The 15,567-nt window shown below is 54.4% G+C and overlaps 1 protein-coding gene across 4 annotated transcripts in view; it reads left to right on the top strand.

Annotated features, from left to right (window-relative positions):
- ACOT7 (acyl-CoA thioesterase 7) overlaps positions 1-15,567 on the top strand; it is a 104,952-nt gene that overhangs the window by 64,867 nt on the left and 24,518 nt on the right. For all 4 annotated transcript variants that reach the window (XM_020285507.2, XM_075993465.1, XM_075993464.1 and 1 more), the window contains exon 7: positions 9,254-9,370. In XM_020285507.2, coding sequence (XP_020141096.2) covers positions 9,254-9,370 — 117 coding nt within the window. The remainder of the gene's footprint in view (positions 1-9,253; positions 9,371-15,567) is intronic.

Genomic DNA, 15,567 nt, shown 5'->3' with positions numbered 1-15,567 from the left:
AAAGTGGCTAACTTTGAGCTTGTGTTACTTAAAAAGAAAAATTAAAAATACCTCAGTGTTGGAACTGGGAAAAGAATGTCAAAATCCACCCACAGAGAGAGAGGACTGGGGCTGGGGCCAGCCGACTTCGTGTCTCCATCTGGGGACAGGGACTCCAGGTCCCCCGCTCTCCCCGCATGTCCAAGCTGTGGCCCCAGCCCCACTCCAGCCCCTAGACCCAGGTTCTCACGGCCACAGAGCCTGGGACGTTTGGGCATCGGAGCTGGCTCCACTGTCCTGTCTGACTGCCAAGCTGCCCCCGCTGCTTTGCCCTCCTCTGTGCCGCCTGGACTGTGCGCTCGCCCCCACCTGGCTTCCCAGGCGGGGCCTCCCCTCCCGGCAGCCGCCCCGCTCCTGCCCCTGCCAGGGAGCACACGCCCGTCTGCTGGTTTGCAGAATGTGGGTGAGGTTGTCACTGAGCCCCTTAACTGGGGTGATTCTGCCTCTGCTGCCGAGGTCGGGGCCTGGTGTGTTTTAATCACACCTGCTCCCCCAGCCCAGGTCAGGGGTGAGCGTGACTGCAGTGGGCTGTCAATGGGGACAGTGCCGTCTCTACGGAAAACAGTGTCCAGGACACGGTTGTTCCCTATCCTGCACTGTCTTGACTCTACCAGTACGTTCATCAATAAAGAGCCCCCGCAGCGCTGATGGTCCAGGATGGTCTGGGGGGATGTGCCGGCGTGCTGTGGCCTGGGTTCCCAGGTGGCCTTGTGCAGGGCTCCCCAGCTCTGTGGTTAACTTGCTTTTGAAAAAGGATAATGGCATCGTGACTGTCATAAAGCCTTTCATCAGTCACAGTCATTGGGGCTCTGCTTGTCAAGCTGTCCTTGGTCCCCTTGGGCCAGTGGCTGAGGCTGGGCTTCTCCCTGGCAGAGTGGCCTCGCGCTTTGCCCCAGGTGCACCTGCGCCCCTCTCAGCCCAGCATCTCCGGGACGGGAGCTGCCTGCAGTCACCCCTTCCTGCCCTCTCCTCTGCCTCCCTGGAGCCCACGCAGGTCGCCTCTGTCTGGCCTGTAGCCAAGGCCGGTGCGCAGGAGCTATGGACTGGAGGGCTTGCTCCTGGCTGCCCCCCCCTTGCTGATCCCACTATTCCTGCTGTGTCGGCACCTCAGAGCTCTGTCCCTGCACCCCTTCACTCCCTCCCTCTCGGGCTCGTCTCATCCTCGCCACCTGGGCCCCCGGCTCTTATATTTATAGCTCCAGGCTGCGCCTCCCCAGCCTCCCCCATGCATGTGGTGTCAGACACAGAGCTCAGCACCTCTTCCTACTGCCCGCCATAGACCGGGCCAGAATTCCTACGGCAGCCCCAGCCTTGCGCCTGCACCCCTGTCATCTGTCAGCTGGTCCACACAGCTCCCCTGGGCCACCTCCCCCAAACTGTCAGCTCCTGGTACCCCATCACCCGTGAAATGGTCTCCCCTTGGCACCTCCTCCTTTCTGTGCCCGAACGGTCTTTTCTCAAAGCTGTAGCCGAGCGACCTTTTCAAACAGCCTTGAGACACCTGTGTCCTGGGCCCTGCGGTGGCTCCACAGCTCTGAACAGAAGCCGCGTGGCTTTTGCTTCTGCCACTGCTGCCCTAGCAAGCCCTCTATGATCTTGTGTTGGCCTCCCCACCTAGGCACCTCCCTCCGTTCTCTCTCCTTGCTCTCTGCCCCAGGACATCCTTGGGGCACCTGAGCACACTCTTGCCTGCGGGCTCCGCACCTGTGCTGCCATTGCCCGGGTCCCCCAGACACCTGCATGGCTGCCTCTGGTCTCCTCCAGGTGTCTGAAGAAAAGCAAAGAGACCTTTGCTGAGTGCTCTGCGAGACAGATCGACCGCCCGCCAACCCTACTCGCTTTTGTTCCAGAGAACTTGTCACTACTTGATGCATGTTTCCCACCGGCCCTTTGCCCCCGACCAGAGTGGACGCTCATGTGGTGGGGGCTTCTTCTCTGCTGCGTCCCTGCTTAGCATGGGCCTGGCGTGGAGCAGACACTCGGCAGCTTGAGTAGCCGAGCTGGGAAGGTGGAAGAAGTTTCCCGTGTGGCGAGGAGGACTGCGGACCATGACGGGCCCGGGGCCAGCGCCACGTGGAGAGCATGCCTGGCTGCTCCTGCACCGCCCTCCAGGGGCCCCTGGCAGCCGCTGTCTGACGTGGGCACCGGGCACCACCGTGTGCTCAGCCTGGTGCTAGGCCAGGGATGCGGGGGAGTGAGATGCAGCCCAGCCCCTGCGGACATGTCAGGAGACAGACCTCCTGTGGCAAACGCCCACACGAATGTCCAGCAGCCGGGGTACAGACACGAGCCCAGGGGACTGCACAGCTGGGCTGGAGTCTTGAGGAGGCCTGGGGGGCCTCCACCGAGACACCTCTGCCAAGACACTCTTGTTCACTTGCTCTCCTTGGGACAGTTAGGAAAAAAACAGTATTTTGCACCTGCAGGAGGAGTTGACTTTCACTAACAAATACAACAAGAAGCACAGATGCTCTTTTCCAAATCTGTGACCTCCTTTGACTTGAGCCCCCACTGCTGCATGTGACAGCGTGCCAAGCCCTCAGCTGGGGGCGGAGGAGAGAACCACACTGGCAGAGCACGTCCCCTGCTCTAGTGGGGCTAAGAGGGGGATGAGCAGTTCTGGTTTGGGGCGTCACTTTCTTTGTTGGGAAGCTGACAGTGGCACTGGGTGCAGCTTTGTTCCTTCCAGTTCTCACTTTCTAAGAACTTTAGTTTTTGACGATGTCATGTTCTACAGCTGGAGCTCCAGAGAGCAGCTTCACGTCCACCTAGATGCTGTAGGGGTTGGGAGGCAGGGGCCAGTCAACTGTAACCCTTAACCCCAGATGTTGTCAACCCAAGAACCCCGGCCCCCCGCCCCTGGCTGGGTATGGGGTTCGTGGCACCCCTGTCTAAGGACCTGCAGGCACCTGTCCTAGGAACTCAATCGTTCGTGCCCACCACAGGTCCTCCTCTCAGCGGGGTCCCCGCTGGGCGGTGCGTCACTCTAACGTGCACTTTGAGAGTGCACACTGCTCCCACGTTGAGCGGCCTGTGCCTCCTTTGGCTGTGTTCCTCAAGGGCACAGAAGGCAGCTGTCCTCTGGCAGCAGGTCCCCACTCAATATGGTGAACATGCTCTTCCACACTGGCCTTACCCGGATGCCAGTCTGGACTCTGGAAGGACGTCTCACCGAAGTGGTTCTTGGCCTTCCAAGAAGCGACCTTGTTCCTGTGGCTCCAGGCTGATGCCACACCTCCCACTGGCCTGTCCTTGGGATGGGCGTAGGTGGGGGTGTACGCGGAGCTGCCACCACTTCCTGCTGGGGCCCCCACAGCAGTGGGGCGTAAATCCGGCCACCCTACTTTCTTTGCTGCTTTGTTTTGAACGGGAAGCACCAATGCACAACAGCAGGAAGCAATTAAGACGTCCTCGTGTCCCCGATGCAGACCACAGAACGTGGGGAGTGAAATATGGTTGGACAGCACTTGGCCTTGTGTCTGTGGGCCTGCGATGCCCCGGCCCGAGACTGCCGCCAGCATTCCCGCTTCTGACGTTTATCACTATTTTAGAAACTCGTCGTCTTTACTACCTTGTGTAATTGCCAAAAATAGTCGTTGTTAATGACCTTAATTAATATTTCTCTGCCCTTGGGCCCAGTTCAGAAAGGTGCCAGGTTGTAGGGCTGTCTTGGCGGCTCTCACTGGATCTTATAATAAATAACCCATGTAATTACCCAAGGGTGGGGTATTTAAAACAAGATGAAGTTACTATCGTTTTCTTAATATAGGAGGCCGGCACCCACGCTCCGTCAGTTGGGATTAAATATAGAAATGGGGGCATCTAGCTTGCCACCCACGGAACAAGCAGCAGCGCGGGCTGTGAGCTGTCAGCTGCTGCTTTGGGTCTGCAGGCAGGTCTGCCCCGTCCGCCTGCCCCATGGGGCCTCGGCAATGGGAGACAAAGCCTCTATTTTTAAGCCCGTCGACAAGTTGTCAATACTCAAAAACAATACAACAATAAAAAATCTGCAAACAAGTTAAATGCTAGATTTAAAAATATCTTTAGTACCTAATGTTTATACGTTAGTAGCCAAGCAAGTCTTGGTTTCTTTCCCTTCCCATAATTCCTGAAACGAGTGCAGTCTCCAAGGACATCACATCCTACAATTTTGTTGTCATCTTTTAAATTACAAATGCTGGGAAGTGAAGACAGCCGCAACGGACTGTAATTCTGCGAAGTTATTTTCCCATGTTGGCAGCACCCATCGTGCCTACAGGGGAAGCGTTGACGAGACTTTTCAGTAGGAACCTGGAAAAAGGCACTTTACAGAAAACCTGGGCTCTTGATATTTCAAATTACAGCGTAAGAAAGTGATGGGGAGGTGGTGGTGCCAGCGTCAGGGCTTGGTGGCTGCCTCTGGCAAGCCTGGGCCCAGGTGGGCAGCAGAGCAGGGACAGCAGTTAGGAATTAGGTACTGTGATTTTTTGGTGTTTTTTTTTCTTAAAATTTAGTTTTCTTAGTCGACACATTGATTGTAAGCTATCATGTACCATCATAGATACAGGTGTCTCATTGTAAGGATATTTACAAGCATGTCATGATGGGGTGAGATCGCGTGCATTTTTACCAATCGGACTTTTGCACAGGCCTTTTGACCTGAGCGTCTCAGCGTCAGATGCCCACTGTGGCTTCCATGGCGGGAGGAGGGAGCACAGGGGACGGCACCTCATTGTGTTCGATTCTAATCTCAATCATCACGAGATCAGTTCCCTTCACCCTAATAAGCCACCAGAAGTTTACACACAGACCACAGTTACCCCTGCTTTTCGTCAAATCCGCTGTAGCAGCACTAAAAGGTCCATTTGTGAAACACAGACTCAGGGTGGCTGGAGCCACAGGCACAGGTTTCCCGCCAGGTCCGTCTCCGTGGGTGGGGCTTCTGCTTCCAGCCCCTATCCCACCACGCCTGCTCCAGCACGAGCGGGGCCTCGCCTTTACAGAGCTGTGCACTTGGTTTTTGGACTGTTCTAATTATTCCCCCAGAAAGTTTTTCTGTCTAGTGAGCCTTAAAAGTGACCCTGCTGGCTGGGCGAGGTGGCTCACGCCTGTAATCCTAGCTCTCTGGGAGGCCGAGGCGGGCGGATTGCTCAAGGTCAGGAGTTCAAAACCAGCCTGAGCAAGAGCGAGACCCCATCTCTACTATAAATAGAAAGAAATTAATTGGCCAACTGATATATATATATATATATATATAAAAATTAGCCGGGCATGGTGGCGCATGCCTGTAGTCCCAGCTACTCGGGAGGCTGAGACAGAAGGATTGCTCGAGCCCAGGAGTTTGAGGTTGCTGTGAGCTAGGCTGATGCCACGGCACTCACTCTAGCCTGGACAACAAAGCGAGACTCTGTCTCAAAAAAAAAAAAAAAAAATGTGACCCTGCTGTCACTTCTCCGGGATCCTTCTGTGGCCTCCCCAGAGGACGCAGGTTACCTGAAGTGGACAGAGATTGTCCGGATGAGAGCCTGTGGGAGCCCGGAGCCCTCCCACCTGCTGGCCCGGCCTTCCTGTGAGGCAGACCCAGGTCTTCTGGGCCTCCTTGTCCAGCAGAGTGCCGGGATGCTACCCCCTCCTGCTCTGCTGCCACTCATATTGGGCACTGTTCCCAGTACCTGGAACGCAGTCCCAGGTGTGGCCATCATCTGACAGGAGGCACACGGTGGGACCATGCCCATCCCCGGATCTGGGCACTGCAGTTCTATCAGCTCCGTCGGCCAGGCTCGGCCCTTCCGTCGTTGCTGTGATGTGGCTTCACGTCGGGTTGGCAGCTGGTCTCAGCATGCTCCGTGGCTTTCCTCCGTAGTCATTTTCATGCTGGGTGTTGGGGCTGGAGAAGGTTGTCCCCATAAACGTCACTACCAACACACACAGGGTCATTTTGAATATCAATTTTGTCACCTGATCGGCCATCTAGCTGACCTGGTGTTGGGTCCCTGTGGCTGGGTGAGCTGTCTTGCCGTCTCCTGTGACTGTCATGCCGCACTGTTGCCTGGACACAGAGCCTCGCACCTTGCTGTGGGAGCCGCTTGCTCAGGGTGACTGTGGTCTTCCCGTCAGTGTGTATTGCTGGTCAACTCATTCATGCAGCAGCTATTTCCTGAGCAGCCAATGCCAGGCTCCGTACTGGGTGCGGGTCGCAGGGACAGTGAGGCACAGCCCCGCCCAGTGCAGCATCCGTGCCATCTGGGGAGCCATGCAGAGCCTACACGGGGTCGGCGGGGCATCTGCCCACCAGGAACCCACCCGGCTACGCACATTTCTGGTCAGTCTGCTGTGGGCGCAAAGCCCACCTTGGCTGCCATGTGCTATGCATCCTGCCACGTTTCTAGTGACAGACGTGGTGTCTCTGTGCCAGCAAGCTGGTGTTTTGGATAAATGGGACAAAACCTCAGTTCAAAGAAACTGATTAAAAACTTCTTCTAGTTATTCTTCCATTCTTAATAAATTCTGCTTTTGTAGGTACTTTTTAAGTTCTGAACATTGATTCTAACACAAACACTCCGTAGAAGAAGAGGAGACCTTGTGTTGGGCTTAGACAAGGCTGCACATGTCTATGTCCAGTAATGACTTGAAATAACCCAACACAGACTCCTTGAAAAGGCAAGGCAGAGACAAAGCAAAGCAGGACCCCTGTCACAGACCTGTGAGCGCTCTTCCCGGCAGCTGCCCTCCCGCCTGGCAGCAACATCTCCTCTGCTGGAGGACACTACCTGATGCCCAGGATCCTTCCTTCTGCAAAAGAGCTGTTTTCCTCCCATTTTACTTGTGCTCTTTCTTTAGATTGGATCTCTATGTGACTCAGAGCCTCTTGTCGTTAATTTGAAAAATGCAGGTGCTGGTACCTCCATGCACAGGTTGAGCAGAACAGACGCACCAGTGTCATGAAGGTGCTTTTAAAACGACAGGTGCAAGTACGACTCACTCTAACTTTGTCCCCTGCTCCTCCTCACTCAGCATCGTTTAGTGGTAGGATCTTCTTTTAGTGGTAATAAACACATAATCCTTTAAAATCAAGAGCACCTGTTTTTGGCTGGATGCAGTGGCTCACGCCTGTGATCCTAGCACTCTGGGAGGCCGAGGTGGGTGGATCGTTTGAGCTCAGGAGTTCGAGGCCAGCCTGAGCAAGAGTGAGACCCCATCTCTACTAAAAAAATAGAAAAATTAGCTGGAGAATTAAAAATATATAGAAAAAATTAGCTGGGCTCAGTGGTGCATGCCTGTAGTCCCAGCTACTTGGGAGGCTGAGGCAGGAGGATTGCTTGAGCCCAGGAGTTTGAAGTTACTGTGAGCTAGGCTAATGCCACAGCACTCTAGCCCGAGCAACAGAGTGAGACTCTGTCTCAAAAAAAAAAAGAACACCTCTTTTTAAAAAACTTTTTGTTATGGAACGCTCCGGTGTACATGAGTAGTGAGAAAAGCTTACTGAGCCCCCAGGGTCCTCTCCCAGCTTCAGTGACCAGTAGCACCTGTCAATCCTGCTTCCCCTCTCACACTATGCAGTGCTCTGAAGCAAGCCCCAGACATTATGTCTAAACCAGAACTTTTTACTTTCAACACTCACACTACCGTTATCACATCCTCCCAAGTAAATTAATAAGTGCTTAATATCGAGTATCCAGTGTTCAGATTTCCCCAATCGCTCTTATTTTTTTCCAGTTGGTAGAGTCAGGATGAGAACAGGTCATGCACAGGACATCTGGCTAGTGTCTCCTGAAAAGACGGGCCCTCAGGGGTGGGGAGTTTGAACAGCAGAGGGCCCTGGCTGGCCACTCGCCCCAGCCCCAATAGCTCTCCTCACTTTCTGACATCAACAGCCAGGCCCTACAGGCGTGTGAGCCTACAAATCCCACCCTAAGCACAACTCCATATGAGCCTGCCTTTCACATGTGGGATGGAATCTGGTTTTTGGCTCTCTGGGTTTATTAGAAATCATTCTGTATCCTAGGGTGCATGCATATAACTTTCTAAAATTTCTGATAGCTAATAGGTTGATCAATATCAACATTGCTTTGCTGCTTTTGTCGATCAAAAATGGTTGAATTTCAAAGTGAAATAAGAATGTGTGTCGCGCTGGGGATAAGAGTTGTTGGGCTGCAGGGACTAGCCTGTGCATGGCAGTGACCCATCACAGAAAGGGGACTGAGCAAAGGCAAATGTCTGCAGCTGACAGCCTACAGGCCCCTTGGCTTTGCAGGGTTCTTCAGTTCATATGCCGCACAGTTTACCTGTTCAAGTGCTCAAGTCATTGATTAGTTGGTATATTCACAGAGTTGTGCAACCACCATTACAGTCGACCTTAGAACATTTTCATTGCTCTATAAAGCGCTGCACCCATCAGCAGTCACCCCCATTTCCCCTCCTCCCCTATCCTTAGGGAGCCACTAAACCGCCTCTGTCTCTGTAGGTGGGCCTGTTCTGGACATTTCTTACAATGGCGTCGCACAATATGTGGTCTTGGGTGTCTGGCTCTTTCACTTTGCATAATGTTTTCAAGGTTCATCCTTGAAAACATCTGTTATAGCACATATCATTCCGTTGTGTGGATATGCTGCATTTTGTTCATCCATTCCTCAGTGCACAGACATTTGAATCGTTGCCACTTTCTGGCTGTTACATGTAAATGCTGCTGTGAAATCTGTGGATAAGTTTCTGTTGAACATACGTTTTTATTTCTCTCGAGTATACACCTAGGAGTAGAATTGCTGGGTCATACGGTCCCTCTGTGTTTAGATTTTGGAGGAACTCCAAACTATTTCCAAAGCAGCTGAGCCATCTTACGTTCTCACCAGCGGAGCTCGAGGGTTCCGACTCCTCCACACCCTCGCCAGCACTTGTTATTATCTGACTTTCTGATTGCAGCCATCCCAGTGGATGTTGTAACAAAACGTTCTTGGCAGGATAAGATACCTGTAGAGGATAGGAAAAGGGTTATCATTTTGTTAGTGGCCTAGTCTGTCAGTCTGTGGGTGATCATTTCAGAAGCCCCTGAGGAAGCCACGTGTAAGGTGCAAGCTGGGGCGTGCCACGTCTGTGCATCCTCAGCTGCTGCTGGCTGCGGCCCTGGCTCCCATCCCCGCGGTGATGGGAGGGCTGGGTTTTTATGACTCGTTTCCAGAATATGAAATAGTCCCCCCTTCCTGCATGTCTTATATCTCACATGCCCCTTTCTCTGCAGGTGTCACCATGAAGCTCATGGACGAGGTTGCGGGGATCGTGGCCGCACGCCACTGCAAGACCAACATAGTCACGGCTTCCGTGGATGCCATCAATTTTCACGACAAGATCAGAAAAGGTAACAGAACTCTTCTGACAAAGATGAGGGGGTGGTCCCCTGTCCAGTTTGTTTTCTGTTCACCTCCAGAGCTGCCTGGGCCTTGTCTGCCCACCTACCACAAGCGTTTTGCGTTGTCCGTGCTGTGAGGTTAGTGCTGACATTTCAGTCTGGTAATGTCTGTAACTCATATGTGATCGGGGCCTTTCTCCTAAAGATTGGCACAGACTCATTCTCTTAAAATGCCCCACGCACGAAGGTCTGTGACGATCCTGTGCACAGTTGCCTGGACGTTGCCACCAAACCTTGCAGTAGGCATGTTTCATTTTGGGGAGGAATTAATAATCTGTGATCTAGGCCATGGCGGGGCCAAGGTAGAAAAGCGCGTGGGAGCACCGTCCCTGGCCAGCCCCCCCTGTGTCACCCACGGCAGTGCCGGTGTGTGCTGGTTTTCCCCCTGTCCAGTCCTAGTGACTGGGTCCCCACCCCGAAACCGTGCCTGCTGTCCCCTGGTGCACTTGCAGATTTGGGAGGCAGGGCCTTCCTACAGTTCACTCGTCTCACGTTACTGCTCGTCTGCAGATGCAAAGCGAAGTCCCCTCCTGACACGTGGCAGTTTCTGTTTGCTCCATGTCTCCTGAGATGAGGCCCTGTGGCCCCTGGAAGGCAGCGCTTCCTCTGGGGCTGGGGGTGGTGTCGGGTCACGGGAGCCTGGGTTGATTCTTAGAGCAGCTTTTTGGAGGCGCTGTGTGGGAGACTAGTCCCATGCTGGGAGGTGGGGAAGCAGGAGAAACACAAGCTTGACTCCCCTCACCGTCCTGCCCACCTGAGCTCGCGACGAGGGGCCACGAAGCTTCATCTAGACGCTCAGGCCCCTGGCAGACCCAGCTGGCGCCTGTGCACCCACCGCGTGCCGGGGCAGCGCCGTCCTGCGGGCGGGATGGGGGCGTTGCCCCGCCTGCCATCACTGGGAGCAGGCGAGGTTTACCCACCTTGGGCAGGGGCTTGGGGGCCAGAAGGACTGTCTGCAGCTCCCCTGCACTTGGCAGACCCCTTCTTGACTGATAGACATTTGCCACAAGCGCAGACTACAATGTCATCTTAGAATTTGCCCAGAACCAGTGGGTCTTGTGTGTTTTGGCTTGTCCTCCGCGGGCCTTGAGCAGGCTGAGATCCGAGTGCCGTTGGTGGCTGTGGCACGAGCCTCGGGAAAGGGAGGATCCCGCCTGTGACCCAGGCCTCGCTAGGCTCCTGCCTGAGTGAAGTCCCCCGATTAGGTCTATGTCGTTAAACCCAGATTCAAACTTCACCGTGGAAAGCATGCTTCTCTTCCACAGGACAGGCCTGTTCAGTTGTCCCTGAGTGTCTTTTGAGAACTGCTAAGCAAGGAAATAGACTTTCCTCGATAGCCACTCAGCTTCCTAAACATCTGCCCAGTCAGCAAATGTTCTCAGCACAAGTTCAGCAAAGCACCCAGAGAAAGAAAAGTCAAGGTTTGTTAGACATCAGGAAGCCATTGAAAGGGACCCTCCCCTCCAAACTTTTCACCCTTAATTCCTTCCACCCCCAGGAGTAACTTTTAAGGGAGACGTCAGGGAGAGGTGTAGAGAGGTTTCCAGGCAGTAGGAATTATGGATTTTGAGGAAAAATCATAGACAGTAGGTAGTCAAGCAGTTTTTTCAAGGAATTAATTTAGCAACTTAAGAGTCATCCAGAGCAACTTGTGTACGGAACTTCTTTAAGACTTTTCCTGTCTAAAAGGTTACGTTGCTTCTAAGACACAGATAAAGGGGATCTTCGTGTTCAGCAGCCATAATTCCTGGTAGAACATTCTGTGTAGATCGGTTCCCTGAGCAGCGCAGCTGAGGGCAGGTGGGGTGGGCTGGCCAGGTTCCTGCTACCCCAAAGAGCCGCTGTGTTGAGCTGCCCCGACGCGCTGGCGAGACCCCAGGCCCCCACCCGTCCCGCCTTGGCCTGGGGCCTCCGGGAACACGCTGGCTCCTCGGCGGGAACGGAGGGTTGTTGCCACTTTGTTTGGTAACATCCTGTTCTGTATATAAAGGAATTGGGGCCAAGCTGAAGTAACAGTTGTGGTGTCTGGCCTCTTTCTGTGCCAGTATCCCCTGGGGACCTGGACCCTGTCACCCCTCATTTGTTGTTTTCCAGGGGAGCAGTACTGTGCAGGGCTGTCGGCTCGTGCCCTCTGCCCAGGCGCCTGCTGGTCATTCCCGGGGAGGGAGGTCTCAGTCCTGCTCCGGGGAAGGGCTGCCACGTCTGTGTCCCGCTCCAAGGGCAGAGGGCCAAGGCCGCCCTTCCTTTGCTCCCTTGTGGGGGACGCAGCCCGAGGCCAGCTGAGTCTGGGGGAGACGCAATCCCCAGCAGCTCTGGGTTCTCCGTGATACATGGGCGAGCATGTCAGAAACACGGCGAGAACAGTGGGAGTTGGCATTACCATTCTTTGTGACTTTCTTATGTGCTTCTGCTGCAGTCACTTTCTACCCTTAAGACCAGCGCTCGTCTTCTGAGCTGTGGGCCCTGGTCCCACGCTCACCTCGCACCTCACGTGTCAGCCATACCATGAAGGAGGCCACAGAGCCAGACCCCGCCCGCCACCCCAGTCGGGGGTGACATACACATGACAGAGGGCCATGCGTGGCGGCTTCAGCAGAGCCGGGGAGCTGCTGGGGTGGGCGTCGTCAGGAAGTTATGTCAGGAGTTTTTCATCATCACAACATGGTCCCATTGCCCATTTCAGCCGCACTCACAGACACAGCGGCCGCCTCCAGGGCCAGGAAAGGCCTCACAAGCAGCAGCCTGGCTCGAGCAGGCAGCAGGCTCGCCGCTTCCCAGCCAGATTCTCCAGGACACCTCATCCTCCTGCTGGACCGAGAGGGCCCTCACCCATTCCAGCCCATCCCAACGCCACTGCCACGTTCACGGCCTTTAGATGCCAGTGACTACCTGCTGCTTCCCTGCTCACAGCCCCATGGCTGCCCTTGACGTGCCAAGTTCAGCCCAAGCCCTTGTGCCTCGCATTCCAGGTCTGCTAGGACGGGCTGCCCCCTGTCATGCCGGTCCTCTGGCACTTGTGTACCAGCTGGCACAGCTGAGCCTGTGCGGGGTCCCAGCAGGTGTTTGCTGAGTTAAGCTCACTGCAGGTGGATGGGGCGAGGGGAGGAAGGCTTTGTCCACGAGCCTGCATCTCATTGGAAAATGGAAATGACGCCGAAACCACCTGCCTCTCGGGGCTCTTTGCCCAGCAAAGGCAGATGGAGCTCCGTGTGCCAGCTCCAAAGCAGGTGCCGGGGACAGTGAGGGCCACGAAAGGCCGGAGGCGCACTTACGGGATGCACCTCCGCCAGGTGGAGTGCACGGGGCCCACGGGACCTGCCAGCATGCCGCAGGCGGGAAAGCTCATGTGGGAGCTTACTCTGGCTCCATTTTTTCCCAGTTGAGATGTTAAAACAACAAGACAATTGTTATGAAAAAGTTAAAGGGGGAAAGTAGTCACCTTTAGTATAATAGTTTCGGAAGCATTAGTTAAGAAAACCTTCTCTTGTGGAGAAATGACCTGTTCTAAAGTCTACTGAATTCCTCTGCTAAAGTGAGGAATCTTCTAGAAAGGGCTTTGAGGTGTGTTATATGAGAAATACCAAGTTCCTTCACTGTTTCCAGCCTTTTTTTAAGAAAGTTCATTGCCACGGCTCTTCCTGGAGCGTACGCGCTGAGCCGTTCCTAAACTCTGAAACACTTGGCAACCTCACAGGCTTGGTAACTGCTATTTTTTATTGTTTTGTTTTCTTTCCCAAATCCCTGGCACGCTGCTGAAATCTGGCTGCTGCTGCCCCTGGAGAGACGCCCGTCCGCCGGGGGAGTCGGCTGGGGCACCTGCCAGCGCTCACGGGTTGCGCCACTCCAGGCAGGCCCAGCAGTTGTTTAAAAACAGAAAGGAGCTTTAATTCGCAATTCAGCCCACCGCGGGCACTTGATATATTTAACTGTAGCTACCGTTGCGCACTTTCGAGTGCCAGGCTTTGTGCTAAGTGCTTTGTGGTGTTCACGCCTCACACAGCCCCATGGAACAGGGACTCTTGTCATTCCCACGTTTCCAGCCTAGAGACCACAGCTCTGAGAGGTTAAGGGAGCTGTCCACGACCATGCTGTGGGCCGCGCTGGGAGGGGAGGCCCAGCAGTCAGGCTCTGGGGCCAGAACTCTGAGCCCCGTGCTCTTGTGTCATCCGACGACCTTGCTTGCACACTACCTGGCATTCACCGCCAGGGCCCAGAGTGTCGCCTGGTGGCTGATGAAGCACAGCCCGTGCTGATCCAGTGTAGCACCCTCCAAAGTCAGGAGTGCTTGCTCTGGGCTGTGGAGTGGCTGCTGTGGTTCCTTGTGTGGTTGCTAAGGGCTCCCACGGGTAGCGCTCTGGGTTTTGTCCAGCCCATCAGCCTGGGCCCAGGGCCCTTCGTCCTGCTGAGTGAGAGGCAAGGACAGATGATTCAGTCTCCTGCCTCCAGCAGCTCCAGCCTGAGTTACTTCAGCGTTGCTGCAGAGCCCACCTGTGCTGCAGTCTCAGTCCTTGACCAGATTAGATCTGTAACGTGAGGTCACATGTTTATGGGTTCCAGGGATGCAGAAGTAGACATCTTTTTTTTTATTGGAGACAAAGTCTCGCCATGTTGCCCAGTCTGGTCTTGAACTCCTGGTGAGCTACAATACCTGGCTCCAGGTTTGGGGGGTGGCTCACACCTATAATCCCAGCACTTTAGGAGGCCGAGGTGGGAAGATCACCTGAGGACAAGAATTCAAGACCAGCCTAGCAACACAGCGAGACCTTGTCTCTACAAAAAATATTTTAAAAATTAGCCAGGCGTGGTGATGCACACCTATAGTCCCAGCTACTCTGGAGGTGGAGGCAGGAGGATTACTTGGACCCAAGAGTTCAAGGTTACAGTAAACTATGATTGCACCACTGCACTCCAGCCTGGGTGACAGAGCAAGACCATGTCTTTTTAAAAAAACAAAACAAACAAAAAAAAAACTCAGGCTCCAGCCCATTTGGAAGCTCTGCCTTTTCTTGTCTTACAAGCCCTGTGACTGGACTGTGGCAGGGAACCCAGGGGAGGGTGGAGGCTGGAGGGTGGAGGGTGGCCCTTGGTGGTTTCAAGGCAGTGTAAGGGAAAACGCCCTCTCACTCTGTCCTAAATCTCTTCAGCTACGGATGCCAAGCCCCTCGGAAGTGTCGGGCATTAGCAAGAAGGGGACAGAGGCGGCAGGCCTTCCTGGCCAGCCCCACCTCTTGTTGACAGTTTTGCACTGGAACTCAGGTTTGGAGGGACCTTATAGATTGGCGTCCCCGTTAGCACAGCTGAGTCCCCACCTCTCGGACCAGGCTCGTGTGATGGGGATGCTGGGAGGGTCTCCCACAGAACACAGCCATAGCTCAATGTCACAGCTGCTACAGCCACTAGTCTGGAATCCAGGGAGCAAGGACAAGGATTTTTTTAAGGCTTCACAAGCTGGAAAGATGAAAACTCCCTTGCTGATGCAATAGCCCATTTTAGGCATTTGGACAGCGTTAGAAGCAACTTCTTGCCTAGTGTAAATGTGTCTGCTGCAGACAAAACCACAGGGAGTGATTGGTTTAAATGTCACCTCTCACCGCCCTATTGTACGGCTTCCCTTACTCCCTGCAGGACGCTCCGGCATGGCCCCAGGGTTGAGGTGCCTTTCCCCCAGAGAGACCATTATGCAAACTCGGGCCCCTGGGCCTGTGTCCACGTCTTGTAATTAATGTGGGCAAGTGACATCAATGTGGCTGTAGAGCAAGGACAGTGTCCCCTTTAACAAATCTGGAGGGAGTCACTCCCAAAATGCCACTGAGGCCTGTGGAGCCCTGGAAGAAGGGACGTCGCTGTGAGTGGATCCCCTGCTCCGCTGCATTCCCCGGGGCTGGGTGCATGTGGCAGCACACGCAGCCTCCTGCTTCTAATGGCCTCCCTGAGAAGCTGCTACTCTTGTGTCCATTTGTAGAAGAGGAAACTTAGGCACAGTGTAGTTTCTTGGTTTGTCCCTGCTCAGTGGCCAAGCCTGGGTTCAAACCCAGGGCCATCTGACTGCAAAGCTGTGGGACTTGGGCTGTCCCTCATGGCAGCACAGCCTGTGGACACTGCAGCCTTGCCAGGTGTCTGCCCCCAGTCTTTGCTAAGACACATCA

Source organism: Microcebus murinus, chromosome 2, assembly GCF_040939455.1.
Source record: "Microcebus murinus isolate Inina chromosome 2, M.murinus_Inina_mat1.0, whole genome shotgun sequence".
Classification (NCBI taxonomy): Eukaryota; Metazoa; Chordata; class Mammalia; order Primates; family Cheirogaleidae; genus Microcebus; species Microcebus murinus.
Note: the sequence above shows the minus strand (reverse complement) of the source record. Positions and strands in the feature narration are given on the sequence as shown.